General features: G+C 33.6%; 1 protein-coding gene across 1 annotated transcript in view; it reads right to left on the bottom strand.

The window, feature by feature from the left end:
- Window positions 1-2,035: 2,035 nt before the first annotated feature.
- Window positions 2,036-21,662, bottom strand: part of LOC144835239 (major facilitator superfamily domain-containing protein 6-like) — a 43,832-nt gene continuing 24,205 nt past the window's right edge. Inside the window, exons 4-5 of the mRNA XM_078690292.1 lie at window positions 17,432-17,635; window positions 2,036-5,105 (exon numbers count right to left, since the gene is read on the bottom strand). Of these exons, the coding sequence (XP_078546418.1) occupies window positions 4,819-5,105; window positions 17,432-17,635 (491 nt within the window). The 3' untranslated portion in view covers window positions 2,036-4,818. The remainder of the gene's footprint in view (window positions 5,106-17,431; window positions 17,636-21,662) is intronic.

Genomic DNA, 21,662 nt, shown 5'->3' on the forward strand with positions numbered 1-21,662 from the left:
CTTGGATTCAGGACGCCACCTATAGGTAGTTGGAAGAAGTTAAGAACATCGTTTTCAAAACAGAATTATTATCCACATTGGTTTTGTCAGTAGTATTAACTATTAGGTTCGTTCGTACATTATAAAAATCGTCATTCTCTCGTATTCGAGAGCGAGCTTCTTTCCAGCCTTAAAAATTTAGCAGCATTGTAGTTTTGTCCCCAGAATTTTAGGTATTTGAATGTAAAATTATTAATTATGCCATTGAAAAACCTAGAAGAAGGAGTGCTGCAGCGCAGTGTTTTATTATTATTTTTTTTTAAATTGTTATGTTTCTTTGGCCATTTTTTAAAAACACATCTACTAGCTAATAACGATATAGGTCATGGTAATATGAAATCCAGAACATTATTTCAATCTCCCTTATGTAAGCAGCGACAATACAAAGCAATCTTTCTATTGTAATGATTAATCAAAGATGGCACACTGTGACTATCTGTTCTAAGACAACGCGTCTGTCTATAATAGTAGCTCACACCATGCAATCAGTAAATTGCCTAATGTCGGCACTTCAGTCAGGAAACAGACAAGCCCTCGGGCGGCGAGAGAACTTCACGCGCACATACGCAATTTAGCGTAAAAGATGGATTAAAGGTCACGTATGTATAGACTTACTCACATTATAATGTAACAGGTTGAAAGACAACAATTTGTTTCGACATTTTAATAATGAAAATGGGGCACATGCAGTATATTGCGCGCTTAATATAAGTCCAAAGATAACGGTAATGAGTAGGCCTACGCCAATATTAGCTATATAATATTATGTACAAGGTAGGTATGTTCACATGCCTTTTCATCAGATCTCTATTATATACGACAAAGGTGGGATTGAAAGAAAGAGAACAGTAATAAGTGAATTAATATTTAACCTTCAGATCACTATGAATTTGAATACGGATGACAGCCCTTCCGTACCATTGACTTAATTGTTCCAAATAGGCCTATGCAATTTCCGTGGGCGAATTCATTATTCTCTTAGAAAGGAACAGATATTGCGTTTCGAAATGCCATCTAATTTGTTTTATATTAAGGCATATTTTGTCCTTTGAAAAAAAAACTGACATCACGCGAACGTCAACTCATTGAGCCTTTTCATGGTGACGACATCGACGTACATATACATTTTCAATATTTTTTTTCTGCTTCATATAAAAGACTTGTTCCCACACTCAGGACAGACGTACGACGCATGGAACAACGGATCACGTGATTTCTCGATTTTTGATTGGTTATTTATTATTTTGACTGTCGTTTCCGCGCGTAGGCCTATATCAATCCTTGTGTAGCTAGCGTCCCGCCGGTATTGGGAACCAAGGTTATCAAATTCCACACAAACAATCTTTAGATAAAATTAGCATACGAGTGTATTAAAATGAAGAAATAAGAGAAAATACAAACATCAGTCATCAGTCCAATTCAATTTATGTTACGCGTGCGACATGTCACTTTATTCGCCTATTTAGCGATAGTATTTAGTGTTCGGCATTCCCGGTCCTTTTTATTTTCTAATGTCACCTAATTCGAACAGTTCAAGATTATTTTCGTATAATTGCACAAAAGATACGCTTAAATTTAATGTCATTTAAAAGCATTTCCATTATGTTCGAATAACTATCGACATTTGTTGGATTAAGTAAGATCTATGGCTAATCGATTACATTTAGTTCATCTATACATTTTATTCAAATACATATGACTATCCTGGATCTCGCTCTCTTTACTATAGCGTTCATTTTCAAATATTCGCATAGAATCGCGGCCACACTCTACATGATGGCGGACCTACCCTATGTGTCACGTCTATATTCAATTTAATATGGTGGCTTCCCACCCACCCACCTCCTATTTGTTTTGATAGTGTAGGCCTAAGGATGAGTAGGCAGCAATTAAGTAACATTCATGACGTTTTTTACGACGAATATTCAGGTAAATTATTGTTGATGATTAATTTGATGATGACAACATTACACAACAACGATGATTCACAAAAATGAATTCCAATAAACGTGTTTAAAACCGACACAATCCAAAACTATATTTAATATTTCATCATATACTTCACCTACAATACGTGAATTACAACATCGATCACTAGGTCTATGCACAAATAATTTACCTTGAATTAGTGGAAATTAAATAAATAGTTTCTTTATAAATAAATTACAATTATTTTAAACATTATTACCAGATTATACACTGAAAAAATTCTGATATAAAATAAGGGTAACTATATATAGAGATGTAATGTAACGCCCTGTCCACACTATCAAACTTTATGTGGCAACAAAATGTGATGTGCCCATATAAGGACTTGATGATGTTATATCACTACCATTAAGCATATCACTGTGTAGTATTTGGGCACATCACACATTTTTTGTCAAACTAGTTTGATAGTGTAGACAAAACTTAACACATATTGAGTCAAATTCATCAAATTCATTAGCAATTAAAACATAAATGTAAACGTCAAATTCTCAATATTATTGTTCATCTCTTTATTATTTTTCCTTATTTTATTTCAAAAATTGGTCCTTTAACTCAGAACAACCAATATAAATGGCAATTCATATAAATACGTAATACTCATTAAAGCTCTATCTACACTATCAAACTTTATGTTAAAAACAATATGATGTGCTCATGGACACGATGATGTCATATCACTACCACCATACATAACACGATGATGTCATATCGATCACTACCATAACACGATGATGTCATATCACTACCATATTTGGGCACATCACACTTTTTTGTCAAACTAGTTTGATAGTGTGGACAGAGCTTTAGGCTACACTCACCATAACCAAAATTATTGCTAATTATTCGTCTATCGTCGTCTTGTCGTCATTGAACTCGTCAGTCGTCCGAGAGTATAACTTGGTTTTGTTTTAATTACACAATCATATTTCATACACTATTAACATTTTAACGCGCGCGCGCTTCATCCATCCAACGCAAAGTTTCACCATCGTCAACAATTAATCTATCATCAGTCTTCATTATCATTAACATAATCAAACACAGTTAATAAATAGTATTAAATCATTTATACTCATTATTATCATAACCATTTCCCCTGAAATATTACACGCTATAATATAATGCTTGGTTCACATATAGAGACACAACACAAGGACGCAACGCAAAGTGATTTGACCAATCAAAAGCGATGGATTATTACGAACAGCAGCAGTCGCTTGTCATTGGTTAACTCGCTTGCGTTGCGTCCATGTCTACGCTGCGTCTCCAGTGGTAGGAACCAAGCTAAGGAACACGGCGGCCGGATCTCCACCCTTCTAATGGAAAAACAATACATTATCTTAATTTCAACACGTCATTTACATGTTTTATAAGTCCGGCCCCCCTTATCCGTCTTTCACAATCCTGGATCCACCCCTAATCAGTGACGACTCTGTATTTAAGGTTGTGAAAGTATACGATACGTATACAAACTATAAGAGTTCGAATTTAAATATAATTCGCACAATGTGCAACAGTGAATAGATTGAACATCCTGATATTACAGCTAACTATTACAGTACTGTTTAATTCCAAAATAGTTTCCCTTTTGGTTGCTACATTAGACCTCGGTGCAATATGTGGATGATCCACGTAGCGTAGGCGAAAATTGTAAATGTGGTACTAACCAACCCCTCACCAACCTCCTTTCCCCTGCGGGGCTGAGCTAATATTTTTTTTTAAATAAAGCTGTTAGGTCCCCGGAAATTGCACTTTACATGATTTGTCGAAATATGAAACAAATAAGACCCACCATAGTTGAGCCTGAGTTAAGAAAATTTTGAAATATATAGCTGCTAGGTCCACGGCGGAAATTGCACTTATTATTGAAAAAGGCATAAAAGAGTGCACCTAGCCCCCCAGCCTATGATCCTGACCTATTATTGAGTAATACGGTTGTGCTCCTTATTCGGCGAAGAAAAGTATGGATCAAAGGGAGGGTATGTTGTGCCATGGGCAGGGTATGTTGTGCCATGGGCAGGGTATGTTGTGCCATGGGCAGGGTATGTTGTGCCATGGGCAGGGTATGCCATGGGCAGGGAATGTTGTGCCATGGGCAGGGTATGTTGTGCCATGGGCAGGGTATGCCATGGGCAGGGAATGTTTCTAAGATATTAATACAATACCTACTTTACCCTCGTTACAATAAAAAAGAAACATCAATATTATGGAAAACATTGACGACGACAAAGAGCAGAGGGTTGAATGACAACCAATGACTCCCTTTAGGAAAACATTGACGACGACAAAGAGCAGGGGGTTGAATGACAACCAATGACTCCCTTTAGGAAAACATTGACGACGACAAAGAGCAGGGGGTTGAATGACAACCAATGACTCCCTTTAGGAAAACATTCTCACACGCTTAGGACATGATGGATGTGAACCATTATGACATGATGGATGTGAACCATTATGACACGATGGACGTGAACCATTATGGCATGATTGATGTGAACCATTTGAATCTTTCTAATATCTAGCACAAATACATTAACATGGGCACATATCCCACAATTACATTAAGATCGTGAGGTAATTTCCCACCGTAATAAATATAACTTCTTACTTATACACAGTATGTTAAAAATAAAATACATTTGATTCAACTAATTACTTATTTGCTCAGCATGTAAATCTATAGACCTTAATCTATATTTGGTTATTGTGATTAATATACGTTACTTTTACGTTGTGTGTTTAGTCCCGTAAGTTTAATAACAATAATATATTTAAATTAAATTTCTTTCAACTATTATTATTTTGTTTTTCTTCTTTCGTTTCTATTTTAGAACACATCCAGTGAATAAACACAAATAGAAAGGCAAAGAAAAAGGAAACGATTGAGATCCCCCAAAAGGTGGCTACTGGACCGACGTATTCAAAAGCCACGCCTCCCATAATTCCACCAACTCCACTTCCGAAACCGTAGTAAAGGGCCCACATAACAGCCTGTAAGCTACATAGATACTCTGGTGGAACTGATTCTGCCATAAACGCCGCCAACGTCTGGTATGTGATAGCAGCCGAGAAACCTGTAAAAGAGTTAAAAAAGAGATTTTAAAAATATCAAATAATAAATGCAAATGTTTAGTAAGCGTATTTATAAAATGAAGAACTTATACAGCGAACATAGTTAGATGCAAAACCACACACGGCTGGACAACAGACAGTAGCCAGATGCTATGCAGAATGTTTTAAAAAAATAAATATTTGCCAGAAATACGGTGGATACTCGCATGCATGCTCACGTGTATTCTTCGCGTTTATTCTAAATGCAAATGTTTAGTAAGCGTATTTATAAAAATGAAGAAATTATACAGCGAACATAATTAGATGCAAAACCACACACGGCTGGACAACAGACAGTAGCCAGATGCTATGCAGAATGTTTAAAAAAAATAAATATTTGCCAGAAATACGGTGGATACTCGCGTGCATGCTCACGTGTATTCTTCGCATTTATTCTTCACGAAACTTTGTGGTTTTATTTCTGATGTGTTAGGCTTGGTTACCACTAAAGCTTCGTTCCTACTAGGACATAACGCAACGCAAAGTGATTTGACCAATCTCAAGCGGTGGATTCGAACAGTCGCGTGTGATTCGTCAACCCGCTTGCGTTGCGTCTACGTCCTTGCGTTTAGTCAGTGGGAACCAAGCTTTAGGACGCAACGCAAGGACGTAAGCACAACGTAAAGCTTGGTTCCCACTAGAACGTAACGCAAGGACGTAAACGGAACGCAAGCGTTCTAACCAATGACAAGCGAAGTTATAGACAGTTAGAAATGTGATTGGTCAATTCACTTGCGTTGCGTTACGTCCTTGTGTTGCGTCGCTAGTGGGAACCACGCTTTACTAATCTAAAGCTTGGTTCCCACTAGAACGTAACGCAAGGACGTAAACGCAACGCAAGCGTTTTAACCAATGACAAGCGAAGTTATAGACAGTTAGCAATCGCAAGCGAATAAGCCATCGCTTGTGATTGGTCAATTCACTTGCGTTGCGTTACGTCCTTGCGTTGCGTCGCTAGTGGGAACCACGCTTAACCAATCACAATCGATTGGTTAGTACAGAATGTTGAACTGTTTGTCATTGGTCAACTCGCTTGCGTTGTACTTTCTAGTGGGAACCAAGCTTTAGCTGGTACTGCAAAGTACGTATCTAAAACTAACATTGATTACGTAAAATAATATGCGTGTTGTTATGCAAATTGACTACATGTTGTTAATAAAGCTTAATCGGATTTGAATATTTGATTGACATAAGCAGGGAAGAGTCCCTGACATAGTTATCAAGAGAAGGGATTCATAGAAACCGACTGTGTTTAAAATCACATTAACCCAACCCCGATACGTTAATATTTCTAACGTACTGTTTCCCATACGTTAGACCTAATGTTTCTAGCGTACAGTTTCCCATACGTTATTGACTCCACAGTAAAATTCATAAAACTCATCAACACATTTTGAAATATCGAAAACATCAGACTCATATACCAACGCCCTGAATTATGAATTTAACCAGAAACTTTTTTATCCCATTACGGTACTTAAATGAGGGACTCGGCTTAAAAATATATTAGTTTAAAGCTCTGTCTCTACACTATCAAACTTCAAGTGACAAAAAAATGTGATGTGTCCATATATGGACATAATGATGTCATATCACTACCATATTTGGATATAGCACGACCATATTTGGGCACATAACACTTTTTTGTCAAACCAGTTTGATAGTGTAGACAGAGCTTGAGATTCGCATAAAAACAAGTAAGAAACAAGTAGGAACCTGCTTCACAGCTCTGTAATGCGCATGCTCTCTTTATAAAACGTGTCGGTTTTGTTATTAAGATTGTGTAAGTGCTGATACAAATTGAAGCATGCCTGTAGGACATGGACAGTACGTTTCTTAACTTCAAATTCATTCACGTAACGACAACCAGACGACGTCGTGCTAATCGTTGTCGCGTTTATTGCCTTGGCAACACGTGGCTAGGGGGTACCCTTCCAACCAACTTGTTAAGAATAGTTTCAATGAGAGAATCGATACTTATCAATACATATTGCGCGTTCAATTACTATGACAACAGCATGTTTTATATTCTCTAAACTACTATGTAAATTGGGTTGTTGAAAATACTGTTCCGTACCGTACGCTTGTGATAGTAGCTTATACCGATTTACAGTAAAACTAAAAGCAATAAACTTATAAATTAACATAAAATCGGCCAATATTACTCGGTCTTAAAACATAATACATATGAATCAAAGACGACACTCAAATTAAACTGAAATTAATGCATAGCCTCTATAGTATACAAATACGAACATCATTGAGATGGTAAAAAAAAAGGCCATCCGCGTGAAGAAATGCGCGCGCGTAAATTGCAAGCTACAGATAGTAAAAAAAAAATAGGTAAAAATAAATATAAAAATCAAATAATTAGGCCTATTTTAAAATCGAATCAAACTATTGATATTTATAAAAATGGACAATATTTATAAATATCCTTCTAACGAAAAATCGCTAATGCGCACGCGCAATCAGACGCGAGCCTACTACCTGAACTGCGGTGTGAAAGACACTTTACATTTTGACAGTTTTATCTTAAATGAAATTATGTACGTTTTAAGTATGTTAAAACCATTTAAGTCCTAATATCCTAGTGCAAAATCTTGCTCCATTTGCTTGATTGACTTATTAGTATTTATGAGGCTATGTTCAATCAAAGTGTTATTAAAGTTTATGAAAAATGCATTTGTAAACCCCGTAACATTATCATAGGTTCATGGTCAGTTTGAGTAGGCCGATATACGTCATAACTGAACTTTGACCCACTTTCATTCATTTAATTTGATTTTTTATTGTTCCACATAAAATAAATAAAGGATCAAGACAAAAATAAAACCTGGTTAAGTCTTAGTTTATGTGTGGAATTTCAAATAAGCCAAAAAAAAGGCTTTAAGGCTGAGATTCCAAAAGACATTACATTGTACATTGTAACGAAAAATTGATTATGAAAGCAGATAAAACAACAGATTGAAATATAGAAGTTGCTTTATTTAATTTTAAGTTATTCTTTAATTTAGTCTTGATGCTAACACTTTGTAAAATGAAACACTGATGGATTTTATTTATTTATTTGAACCATTTTAATGAGGGTGATCCATCCAGCAATTGCTGATCATTTGGTACCCTCAGATCAGTATCAATATATACATTATAAAATAAAAATTGAGAACATGACCTTTGTTTTTAATTTTAATAATACAAGAGAATACACATATTATATGCCTTATTATAGTGAATTTGTATATATTTAAATAATTTGTACTGTAAACTGAAATAAAAGTGGGACGCGCCCATAAAAGACAAAAAAAAAAAACAGTATGTGATAAGAACATCTTAACTTAATTCAATATTTATTATTAATAGTTATATTATTCATTTGCCATTGATAGACAGTTGACAATATCAATTATCAGAAGTCTGCATGTCCTTGGCAGAGTGTTACATTCGATATTAAATTAATTTCAAAGAAGTCATATTGCTATATCTAAGTAAACAATAAATGAATAGGATATTGAATAAAATGACTATAAAAATATTACTATTATGTTAGGAATCGTGTTTCCAAACAAATTGAGAAATGAGACTTGTGGAGCTAGCTGGGAACCCGGATTAAACAACAAATCCTCTGCGTTAACAAAGCCAGCATTACAGTCGGAAAGCCGCGTTGGTAACGCATCACTGATTTCATTCATTGTGAGGGCGCGCTTCGTGGAAAATGTTGGAATTTTTGCTATTTTAGTACACTTAGAAAATGGTATAATTTTGATATTAAATGAAATCAATAAACGTATTTCAATAGTTGAACTACAAGCGTAAATAATGATAAAAACTGTGATCTAAATTCCACAGATTTTTTGTTTCAAGAAATATCATTATTTTATGTATAAACTTTTTTACTTTAATTTTTTTTGAAATGATGGTAAAAAATCATTAAATTTCATATTTTCTAGATAAGGTTTCAAAGCGAATTTAAAATCCTTTCAAGATAAACTATTAAGCTATCTATTAAAATAAAAATCTAATTTTAAGCTTTCTTGGGATGCAACTCCCACTAATCAAACCAAACCTACTACATTTCTGTTCTGTTTCGATCGAAAAATCGCCATTTTGAAACTTTGTTTACGTTTTAAGAAGCTGGTACGAATCGTCCCGGACCGAATCGTGTCTGTGTTCAATACGGTTTTCATGCAGGCGTATTACGTCATAGGCCTAAGATTTCAATTTGCTCCCCGATTATTGTTCTATTTGGTTTCTGAGCTAGGAAAGGCTAACTACTATAATTACTTACTTGATTTCTAGCCTAGCTAGGCCTAAAAATAGTATTTTCTAGGCCTAGCTAGGCTGAGTAATTCTGATATAATACTAATATTAGTTAGGTAGGCCTACCCTAGAGTGAGTGTTAATAATACAGTAGTAGCTGGGTATTCTATAGTCTAGGCTGGTGGTAGGTCTATCCCAGCTCTGCTCATATACCAAGCAAGAAGAAGCCTGAAGGAGAAACTAGGCCCAGAACAAATAAAAAACTGTTAAAAAAACAATAAATGGAAAAATAAAAATAAATAACCCATTTTCAATTTATATATGGGGAATGTTTTATAAAATCGGGCATGTTTGTTTCAGAGACTCAAACGTGTATTTTTATATGGTCATGTTTTTAAAAAAGATAATTATGGGCCCAGCTGAAACCAAGATATAAAAATATAAGTCCATCATTTACTTGTATATAAATATTACTTTATTAGATACAACTTGCATTTCACACAAGCAACCAATTTTTTTTTTACGTATACAGAATGTGAAAAAGCAGTTTTTAATACAAATATCTTTCAAACAATACTGATATAAATAGTAAATACTACTACTGTATATATTATTTAAATAGCACCTTGTTCATCAAACATAACAAACTAGCTAGGCCTATATCATATTAACTTACGTGAGTCTTACGGTTGTACTGATTTTATGATTGTTTTATATGTTTATATTGTATGTATCTGTGTGACTCTGGTTAATAAAGTAAATCAATCAATCAATTGCAACTTAATTTATATCTTATCATTGACTGATCTGAAACGCTTCTAAAACTTGAATGCGCATGAATGTGTATGTTATACAGTATTATTATTAGCGAATAAAATGAAAAACTATCAGCTGCAGCAATGATATTGAAATCGAGAAAACCATTACAGCTTCCACCGTCCAACCTCATATTGAAGAACGAGACAGAAAATCGTCGAGTCTTGATACCAACAAAAAACCTAAAATGAAAATGAATAGCTGAAATGTAATGAATGAAACTATTTAAATAATTGTCACTATGATATGAACAAAACATTGCATCGTTATACAGTATAATTATTCAACAACCTGAAAACATTTTCAGATATAGGCCTACCATGAAAAAGCAGCAAATACAAAATTTCCTTATGTCTGTTTATTGTAATAATTATTAATATTATAAATAAATTGTACCCCTCAGTTGTCAATAATTTTACTATAAATAAATATTTAACTATATAGAATAGGTAGGCCTATACCTGTATCAGGCTGCGATTTGCTTAATTATCTTTTTAAAACTTCCCAATGCATCTTCAATATAGAGTAGGATTGTAACGATACTTTAATAATACTAAATTGTAACTAAAGTATTTAAATTATTAACAGAACATGTTACTAGGCCTAGGCCGATATAATACAACATCCACCAGGTCGTGCATATACTCACCTACAACAACCACAATCAACACACCATGCACCACACACGACGGAACTAGTGCCGCGAGACGTAACAATATATGACATGAGGACCTTTTTTTAAATGTTCGCTATAGGAAGCTTAAATAGGGTTTCAAGCCAATTTTAACGTAAAACAGACTATTGATACTTACTCTATCCATATACGTCGGTTTTTTGGTAATTCACTGTATGGGATGCAAATCCCACTAATGGAAAATTTGTAAACAAACACCTGTTAGAAAACTTCAGTTTTGACGGACGCACACGAACTTTGGAAAGAAATTGTCGCTGACAACAAATCCAACAAATTATTCAGAAAATTAGGTGACCTGCGACATCTTAAGCATATAAGGAACTGATCTTACCATATATGGTTAATTTTTCGCCTACTAATGTTTATTAAACAGCTATTAAATGACGTATACTTTATGCTAATGTTTTCGCGCGAAACGTTGATGCTTCTGTGCCGAGAGAGGGCTTCTAAAATTTATGACGTCATGCGAAGTCGAAAATTCAGCGATAACGGTCATATTTCCCAACGCGGCTCTCCGACTGATTAATAATATACTGAGCTTAAGTTGCGCCATTTTTGTTGCAGATTGGTATTTTCGTCCTATTTCCGATGTCCTATAATGGCCTCCTATTCGTTATGTCACCGCATTTCATCGGTTAAGCTCTGTCTACACACTCATCATGTCCATATATGGGCACATCACATTTTTTTTGTCACATCAAGTTTGATAGTGTAGATAGAGCTTAAGGTTCAGGCGAGGAGCAGTGCCACAATTACGTAGGTCGTATCCAAGGGAGATATGCACTTAATCGTCGCCATTCAAAAGTTCCATATTATTAATAATAATAGTGGAATACATTAATGTTACCGTAATGAATATAACATTATGAATTCAAAGGAATAAATAATCTGATTATTTATACTGGAAAATAATGGTCTTCTTTAATTTATTATTATTGATATTTTATTCATGAAGGAATTTGTGATTAACTTTAGCGTTCACCTGGCGGGAGAAGCTTGTGCAAGGTTGATGATGAAGAAATTATTATTTTTTAATTTCTAAGTAATCAGACGCACCGTAACTAACGATTGAGGAGGGATACAGAATAAAAGTAATGTCTGTAACTCGATTAAGCACCTTGAATTCCATGCGTATTAAAAATCCGCGCTTTTTATACCAACACAAATTATCTAAACTTTGCTTTCACAGTTTAGGACACAAAGACGTACTTCGTAGGAGGAACGTATTGTCGCAGATTAACGAAAAAAGAAAATAACATATTGCGTGTCGTTTGGGACGATGACGTAAGTTAAGCACGGTGTGCGCGCCCCAATATTCAAGTTATCGCTAGGACACGCACGCACGTGACACAAAACGAACGGTTGTCCAATCACAAGCTATGCATCATATGACCTCTTGTGATTGGTCAAACGCGAATTGCGCGTACATCATTGCTTTGGAAACCAAGCAGCTATAGCTTTAAGTTGTTGTGTGTTGAGAGCTGCTGACCTTGCGAAAAGTTGGATTGATTTTAACAAACCATATGTGTTTCAGACATAGATTGCATTAAAACTGTATAATTCTTCCTCCTTATAGATAATTGTTATATAGATTCGAATTAATTATCATTAAAATCATAGTTTCAACGTGGGATTATAATATGCTGTGGCAAACATTACACCAATGTGAAGATTTCTGCAGCGACATTATTTCAACACGTACGGTTATAAATTATACTGTATGTATCAATACATCATCAACATGACTTAAAGCAAGATCTCAAACTTACTAAATCAGAATGATAGATTACTTATAATCTACATACATACCTACAAAGAAATACATCAATATATATCAATTTTACTTTATTTACAATTGTATCATTTAATAATATCGTAGACTTATCTAGATAAGATTCTTCTAGAACAAAGTCGCAATAAAACAATACATCTGTTTTTGTTTCTGTAGGGAAATGTATATTTATATTAGAGTTGTTTATTTATCGTCCTGACACAGGCGTTTTACTTGGAATAATAAGGCTTAATTTCAAAAGTTATTTTATAAGTCAAATTCGATTGAAAATTATAATAGATATAGATGCAGTACTGAGACAAAAGGTGTTTAAAATATGCATAGCTAGTTGTATGTATTTCCCTTTGTATTGCAATTGTAATCTAAATTAAGTTAAAATTAATACAAAGGATACATTAACTAATGGATTCCTGACCTTGACTTATATTCTTATATTGATTTGTTTGTTATACAAATATGGAATAAAATTGTAATTAAAGATTGTCATTGTGTCTTAGTCATCGCCGCAATTTTGTCAGGTTTTTATGTTTCTCTAAGAAATTGATAATTAAGGAGTCATAAAACTTGGACGCGACGCAACGACGCGTCGCACAACGTAACGCAATGCAACGAAGCGTCACACAATGTAACGCAATGCAACGACGCGTCGCAGAACAAAACGCAACGCAAATAGTTAAATTATAGTTTAACCAATCATAAAGATGCGCGAAAGTTCGGACGATGTATCACGTTGGAATTTATATATTATATATTTTATTTGTCACGTTTTTGGGTATAAAGTCGATATAACAATCGTTATTTTTCATTGGTGACCGAATAAATATTATTATACATGAAATTTTAGTGTTGACACAAAAGTACAGTGAACAAAATATAGACTTAGAGACATAAAAATTATACAAGGTAGAATACACTCCGAAACAATGGAAAGGTGAAATACCAAACAATCAAAACCCAGAACCGAAAGATTTTAAAAAACCACCCATCCCTACAATAGTTAATAGGTTTAACCGAACAGAAACAAGACAGCGAAGTTTATTTTTATACCTTTTCTATTCTTTTCTATTTATATTGTATCAAGTGTGTCTGCAATTGTTAATACTTTTACCCCAATAAGTAAATAATAGTTATTAGGCTTAACCTATAAATATTTTTTTCCATTGCATATTTGTGACTACACAACGTTTTTAGCTAAATGGCACATCTTTCTTGTAATTTTAATTATTTTTACCTCAATAAATAAACATTCTAGACAAGAATAGAATAACGAAATTAGAAAAAAAAATCACATTACGAGTACGATGCTATACAAATGAGTTCGTGAGGTACATGCATAACACTTCCAATGTATACCTTGATATGTGTACGTGTACGTGTTTGAATATTATGATGGATGTGTATAAAGCGGTGATGTGATTATAATCTAAAGTAGGTCTTGAGGCTCAAATCAGAATTCAAACAGCTCAGCAGCAGTTAATGAGAGCAACCAAATGTAACAGTAAAATGATGTCAAGTATTCAAAATGATGGGTAATGAAATGTGGTTAAGATTATAGAACGTGTGTCCATCGTAATCAACAATTGACGACGCAGGCGTACAAAAAGGCGCGTGTCACACAAAGTTTACGCGGTGTGTGTAAACTAATAACGAATCGATAGTCAAATCTTGTATCACCTGCATAAACAAGATTTTACGAGCACGTATATAAATGTAAATATTAGCATTTTGTATAGTACATCATCATTTTATGTACCTTAGTGTGGTGAGATTGATAATATTATATGAAATGGATCAAATATGACTAAACAGTCAAGGAGTTAGTCATAAAGCTTGGTTCCCTCCTGGAAGCAACGCAAGTACGCATGTACAACGCAAGTGAGTTGACCAATCACAAGCGACGGTTCGGATGATCCAGCACATCCTGATTGGGTAAAATTAATACGTCGCGCGTCTATTGGGAACGAATGCTAAGGTACTAAAACAGGTTGATGTAACCAGGTAGGATAAATGAGTGAATCTATACCACCTGAGGACCAATGTGATATCTCACAAGTATAATGTATAACATTTTGATGGCTCAGTCGGTGATATTATATATTTTAACCGGACGTTTTTATAATGTCAACGTTCTTTTCAAAGGCGAGTTAAATGATAATCTACACGCTTTGGGTTATTTTAAATAGCAAAAATACCTCAAATGATTTTTCTTCATTACATCACAACACGAGAACCAATGGACACATTGGTAATAACAAATACACTATAATTTACAACACGTATTGGAAATATAACTATAATGATCGATAATTTAAACATTGCTAAACCAATAATCAATATTTCAATTGTGCAGGCATCATTAACATTTGATAAGCCTGCTCGGGCTGATGGCATAAAGCTACAACAAGTTCATTTACTGATATTGATATTTAATTTATTCCATTTCAAGCACGATAAAATAAAGTAAATTTGTAATTTCAGAAGAAAAAATCCAAATAATATAAAAATAACTTTGCGCGATGTGGAAATTGTAATACTGATGTAGCATGTTTACGGATTTTAATAGAATACTAGTACAGAGAGTCGGGTTTTACAGTTAATGTACTATTTGAAATAATACATACAACTTATATATTGCCAAGAGTGATCTTTCTTATTACAATGTCCCTTATATAATAATTTAAGAAAACAATTACTTCCATATTTTAACTTTAAATTCCCTACTGTTGAAACAATTATTTTATAAATGTCAAGTAAAATATTATAAGGAAATAAATATAAGTAAAAAAGTAAAATATATATTCTAACCTTGCTAAGTTCATTTACTTGCTTATAAAAAGAGAAAGCATTATTTAACGCACGCATAAGTTTATTTTATTGTTTATATCGATGTATTCGGGCAATGGCCTATGTATAATGTCCTAGGCAATGCTCATAGGAAAGAAAGATTTCTCAGGCTACAGAGGAGGACGTGGTTGGCCGCAGACGAGGAGGACAAGGGGGAGAAAGGGATAAAGAGGGAGGATGGGGAACGAAAGAAAAGGAAACATTATTTGTTTGGAATCTAACACATCAAGTATAAGATTCCCAAAATGAAACTCGAGAATTGTGAGAAATGAATTTGGTAGAATAATATTTAGAGCATCAATAAGTAATTAATTACAATGATAAAGCGTTAACCTCGTTATTTTACCGGATTCAAAATAATACAAATATAATGACATGTTAGCAAGCCAATCGCTAAGGACCACAGGAAGTATTAATTGATTGATAGTTAATTCGATTTCTCCTATAACAGGATGGACCTTTCATTCGTCTGGGGATTACAACGAACATTGACATCTAAGACTGATGCACAAGAGGTCTGTATAAAACATACCAGCCAATTAATACGCCCTAATAACCAACAATAACACATGTTTCATTCGCTATGGTGACATCTAATAAATACGTCAAATTTGTCGAGTGTTTGTAATGAGAAGGGTAGACCGAGTAGATGTTCTATTAACGAATAGTAGATGGATTTCATAGTGAGCGTGTCGGGTTATTTACTCTATATTGAGTCATTGACTATTATTATTAAACATGGTTTTAATATTACCATATTTGGGATGTATGTGTGTGTGCTTTGCCAGCTACATAGAGTTGTGTGTGCATCTTTGGTGTGGGGTTGTCAGTGGAAGCAATCCGTTATCTTATATACAACATAAGTCATCGCGTTTCCCACGAATAAAATGCGTGTACAGTACCGATAAAAAACGACATCATTCGTTTATAATACAACATAACTATATATAGTCCTCGCGTGTCACACGAATAAAACGCGAAGATAATAGTAATAAAAGACATTTATGCTATACCAAACACAACACCGTGTGTGTACGGTATCATTCGGTGTGTATTTTCGTTTAAAATACAATAACTATATATACAGTCCTCGCGTGTCACACGAATATTTTTCATGGGTTTAGTTACTAAGCAACGTGAAACAATGTATCTACATTTCTATTTATAGATAAATGGCTCATTAATGTTACTTAGTGTATGATATACTTTTGGTTTAATGAACTCTACTTTCCATCAACGGTAATTCTTTGATATTAACAATTCTATGGTCGTCGTAAGAGATTGCGCTGTCGGCACATTCTACACTCGATAAAAGGCGAAAACAAATTAGGATAGGTTATACCGGAAGCTCATTAATGATAGAAAATGAAAAATTGCTGTTTAATGGCTAAATAAATTATTTTGGTGCGCCCTCTATACTGGCACACACTGGAACATCTCTTTACACAATTTTGAAACTGTTAAATCATTATACCTCCATCGTTCAATATACACAATAAGTCAGTGGTGCGCACTGTTTATTAGTTTGAATAATAATATATGATTTCATATTGCACGTTCATATAATAATTCGGATGTTTGAATGGCTATATGTAGACTTGGCCCAAGTCTGTATTTATTGTCTTTTTAAATTTTTTTATTTCGATTTTTGTCTGGGAATACAAGCTGAAGTAGTACACGTATGAAACGCCATATGTGCCAACATATTTTTACTAATATAAAGTCAAACTCCGTCTGGAACCCAGACTAGGCAATATGTTGCGTTAGGGTTTTTTGTTTAAAACGAAGTTCTTTATGTTACGATCTATTACATTATTATTTTCAATCCTTTCTGTTAGCATAGTTTTGCATCTTTTACAAACAAAAAATAAATATTTACCAACCTTTGATTATATTTGGAAGGATTGCCCACCACGGATTTTGCATAACTGCGTAGCCGAAGTAGTTGAGACCTTGAAATATCAAACCGATAAATATTGGTTTTGTGTAGCCGCACGAAGCGTTGATATTGGGCATGACAACCAGGCCTGCTGCACTGGCAAACGTTGCTGCTAAGTTAGTCAAACTGGCCAACGAGCTTGAACCACCTAAAATAAGATATAAAACATTTTTAAATTTTACATATAAACAAAAACTTATTTTAACAGTTTGCGTACGACGTGCGCTAAAGTTTAGTTCCCACTTAAGTTTGGTTCCCACTTAAGTTTGGTTCCCACTTAAGTTTGGTTCCCACTTAAGTTTGGTTCCCACTTAGACAAAACGTAAGGACGTAAGTGCAATGCAAGCGAGTTAACCAATCACACGCGACTGTTCGAATAATCCATCGCTTGTGATTGCTTACGTTGCGCGTACGTCCTTGCGTTGCGTCTCTAGTGGGATCCACTCTTAAAACGCAACCAACGACGTAGACGCAACGCAAGTAATTTGACCAATCGTGACGCGCGCGATGGATCATTGTCAATCCTATCGTGGGGAACCAAACGTAGGTCTACTAGCAAAAGGACAAGATGTCACTCGATTTTCCCCGCGGACCCCTCTGTTCTAATTATAGTTGTATAAATAGAGTATTCATTGTACTAGTACGGTATTGTATATTGTGTGCCATTGATTGTCCTGCGGATGACCTGATCAAAAGTGTATGGGTATATTATTATATTATATATAAATCCCAATGCCACTTACTGGCAAAAGTCTGTGGGTATGGATCACTGGAGATGGACATAATAATAGAATTAAATTAGAAAAAAACCTAAATTAAAACGATAAGTAAAACAGCAAGAAAGAATGTCAATCATTCGGTGGATAAACGCTAATCCGTCAGGGCAAGGATATCATATAGGATTAGTGTAATGATATCCGATAGATCGACACTCTCTTTTTGACAGTTTTGATTTTTGTATCACCATTGAGATCCAGCACTGTCATTTTCAGCAATTCTCCTTTGGATTTCTATAATAATATTGTCCCCCAATGTTGCTAAATGAGTTGCATTCAATACCAGACATTACGGGTGACAACATTTTGTTTATTGCTTTTGTCTTCAGAAGAAAATAGCAGTTGGAAGACCAAAGAAAATAATTTATGGACAACAATGATACAGGATGACTTGAAAACAGTATTAAATTACACTCCCCCCACCCACATTGAGACACATCTGGCCCACGCGACAGGAATAAATGGCAAAAGATAGTATAACTCGCTATATACGACGATGACGCGTGCTTATATATTTGTCTCTCGATCCTCGGCAGTGTCTTGTATCTATTTTGTCTTAATATGTTGTACTGTCGGAATCAATGAAATAAATAATAAATAAATAAACCCTCAAGATCGATGTTTTCTAACTGTATATGTTTATTCATAGAACATTCTACTCAACATATTTTTTTATATTTTGCCTACAAAGTCCAATTCATCAGCAGATTGACAGTGAAGAAGACATCAATTGCAATTTGTCTTATTATCAATCACACGCTCTCACGCCATGTACTTGTACTAGTACTTAAGTACTACCAAGTAAATTAGTTTTAGTACGAGCAGTGTTTGAGTACCTTGATCACCAACAAGAAACTCCTTTCAGAAATATTCATTATAATTATTTTCAATATTTGAACATAAATGATATGGGTACAATTTTTATGAGTTTACATAATTCAATTAATTGAAGCAGTATGCTGTTGAAAATTCTTTCTACAAAAATATCAAGTGTTTTTTTATATATATTTTAGAATTATTTTAAACAGAAAAAAAAAATTCATCCTCTTTGATTGTACTTTTAATAATTTGATGAGACAGATATTTTTATTTATTCAAATTCAACAAAAATTGGAAAAAATCTCAAATTTACCATTTTCACTGAAAATAATGGCAGTAAAAAAATAATGAAGAAACACACTAAACTATAATTAATTAAAAAATATATAATGAAAATATTGGATTAATGACCATTAATTGACCTAATATCATCGAATATTAGTCGTTATTCATAATTCCAATCACATCAGTATTCACTCATCTTCAATAATGTGGGTCACACGTCTTAGTATTTTGTTAACCGGTTTCCATAGTAATTGGATTTGGTCATGTGACCGATTTTAAACGATCGATAAACGCAGTTTCTGTAGCCAATCAGCAAATTACACATGATTATTTGTTTGGTAAAATGTAGTTTTTCTTTACATGTTATAAAGTTTGTTTTGCAAAAAGTCCAGTTCGACCAACCCGGTATGTTTCTTGATATTGTCTCTCACACGCCAACTGGATGAACTTATTTTTTTTATATAATTTAATTAATTTAAAAATATCATCCAATGCTGATATTGATAATTTTGCTCTGCAATGTCAATTTATGTCTCTCATATAACAGCAGTGAAAGTAAGACACGCGCTCTGTTGCTACGTGGCGCGCATAAAACTAATGCGTGTACAACTGTAATAATATTGTAATTTTATTTTGTATAATGTATAAAAGAGGATTCATATATAGGCCTAACGGATAATCCGCGCGCACTATAAAATTTACATGTGGCTAATAATATTATCAAATTACATGTCAATAGTCACCATCAAAAAAATACACGACAGCAAACTTCATTAAATAACTTTAACTAATTACATTAAACTTCAGCACAATAGAAATATTATTAAGTGAAATACATTATCACTACCAAAGACTGGTGATGTACTTAATGCATTGAAGTTGCCGCTAAAAGCCATTAATGGTACCCAATAATTATATTGTTCCTGTTTACTGCTAATCAATGTGGGTTGAGATAATTTTACGAGAGTAGCGTTTCGTAAGTGAGTTATTATCTTCACTGGTTGTGAGCACGTAACTTTATTGGTTAATTCAAATTATTAAGATCATGAAAGATATTCTGATACCACGACCGAAATTGTGATAAAAATAACAGTTTCCTGCCATTAGTGAAATGAAAAAAAAAAAGAATTCGAAACTGAGAACAACAAACAACAAATTTAATTTACAAAGTACTAAAAACCGCTAACATTATAACGCTATAGTAGTAAATTTTAAGTAATTATTTGACGAATGATCAACTAGGGTAAACATTTTATTTGAAAGAGTTCAATTCAATTTAAATTGTATCTGGTTTGTAATAGCAAAGGCCTTTAGTAAGTATCACTAACTTAAGAATTAAACAAATGGAATAACTTATAATATTGGTAGTGGTTTTTTAAAAACTTATATTGTAAAACTTAATCTGATTGGTGGAACTTATATTGTAAAAGTTATTCTGGTTGGTGGAACTTATGTTGTAAAAGTTATTCTGATTGGTGAAACTTATGTTGTAAAGTTAATCTGATTGATGAAACTTATGTTGTAAAGTTAATCTGATTGGTGAAACTTATGTTGTAAAAGTTATTCTGATTGGTGAAACTTATGTTGTAAAAGTTATTCTGATTGGTAAAACTTATGTTGTAAAAGTTATTCTGATTGGTTTGTTGAATTCTTATGTAAAAATTATTCTGATTGGTAAAACTTATGTTGTAAAAGTTATTCTGATTGGTTTGTTAAATTCTTATGTAAAAATTATTCTGATTGGTGAAACTTATGTTGTAAAAGTTATTCTGATTGGTTTGTTAAAATCATGTAAAAGTTATTCTGATTGGTAAAACTTATGTTATAAAAGTTATTCTGATTGGTGAAACTTATGTTATAAAAGTTATTCTGATTGGTGGAACTTATGTTATAAAAGTTATTCTGATTGGTGGAACTTATATTGTAAAATTTATTTTGATTGTTGAAACTTATGTTGTAAACGTTATTCTAATTGGTTTGTTAAAATCTTATGTAAAAGTTGGTGGTTGTTAAAAACTTATAATTATTGTAAAATCTTTTTTGATCGGTTTGTTAAAAAAGAAATTGTAGTCTATCATATGGATTTGCTTTACTCTATTTGGATTTAGGTAATTAAACTAATTTCTTATCTGATAATTTTCAAAATGGATGGATTTTCGTAATACTGTAGGTTAATATTTTACTGTATGTATTAATTTTCTTTATTATGGATTGGACACGAACAAGTAAGGTAGACGTGATTCATGAATACTCAGCGATGACAAGCCTGTACTTGATCGATTGAGAATGTCAAAA

This window comes from Antedon bifida, chromosome 2 (assembly GCF_963402885.1).
Source record: "Antedon bifida chromosome 2, ecAntBifi1.1, whole genome shotgun sequence".
In the NCBI taxonomy this organism is placed as follows: domain Eukaryota; kingdom Metazoa; phylum Echinodermata; class Crinoidea; order Comatulida; family Antedonidae; genus Antedon; species Antedon bifida.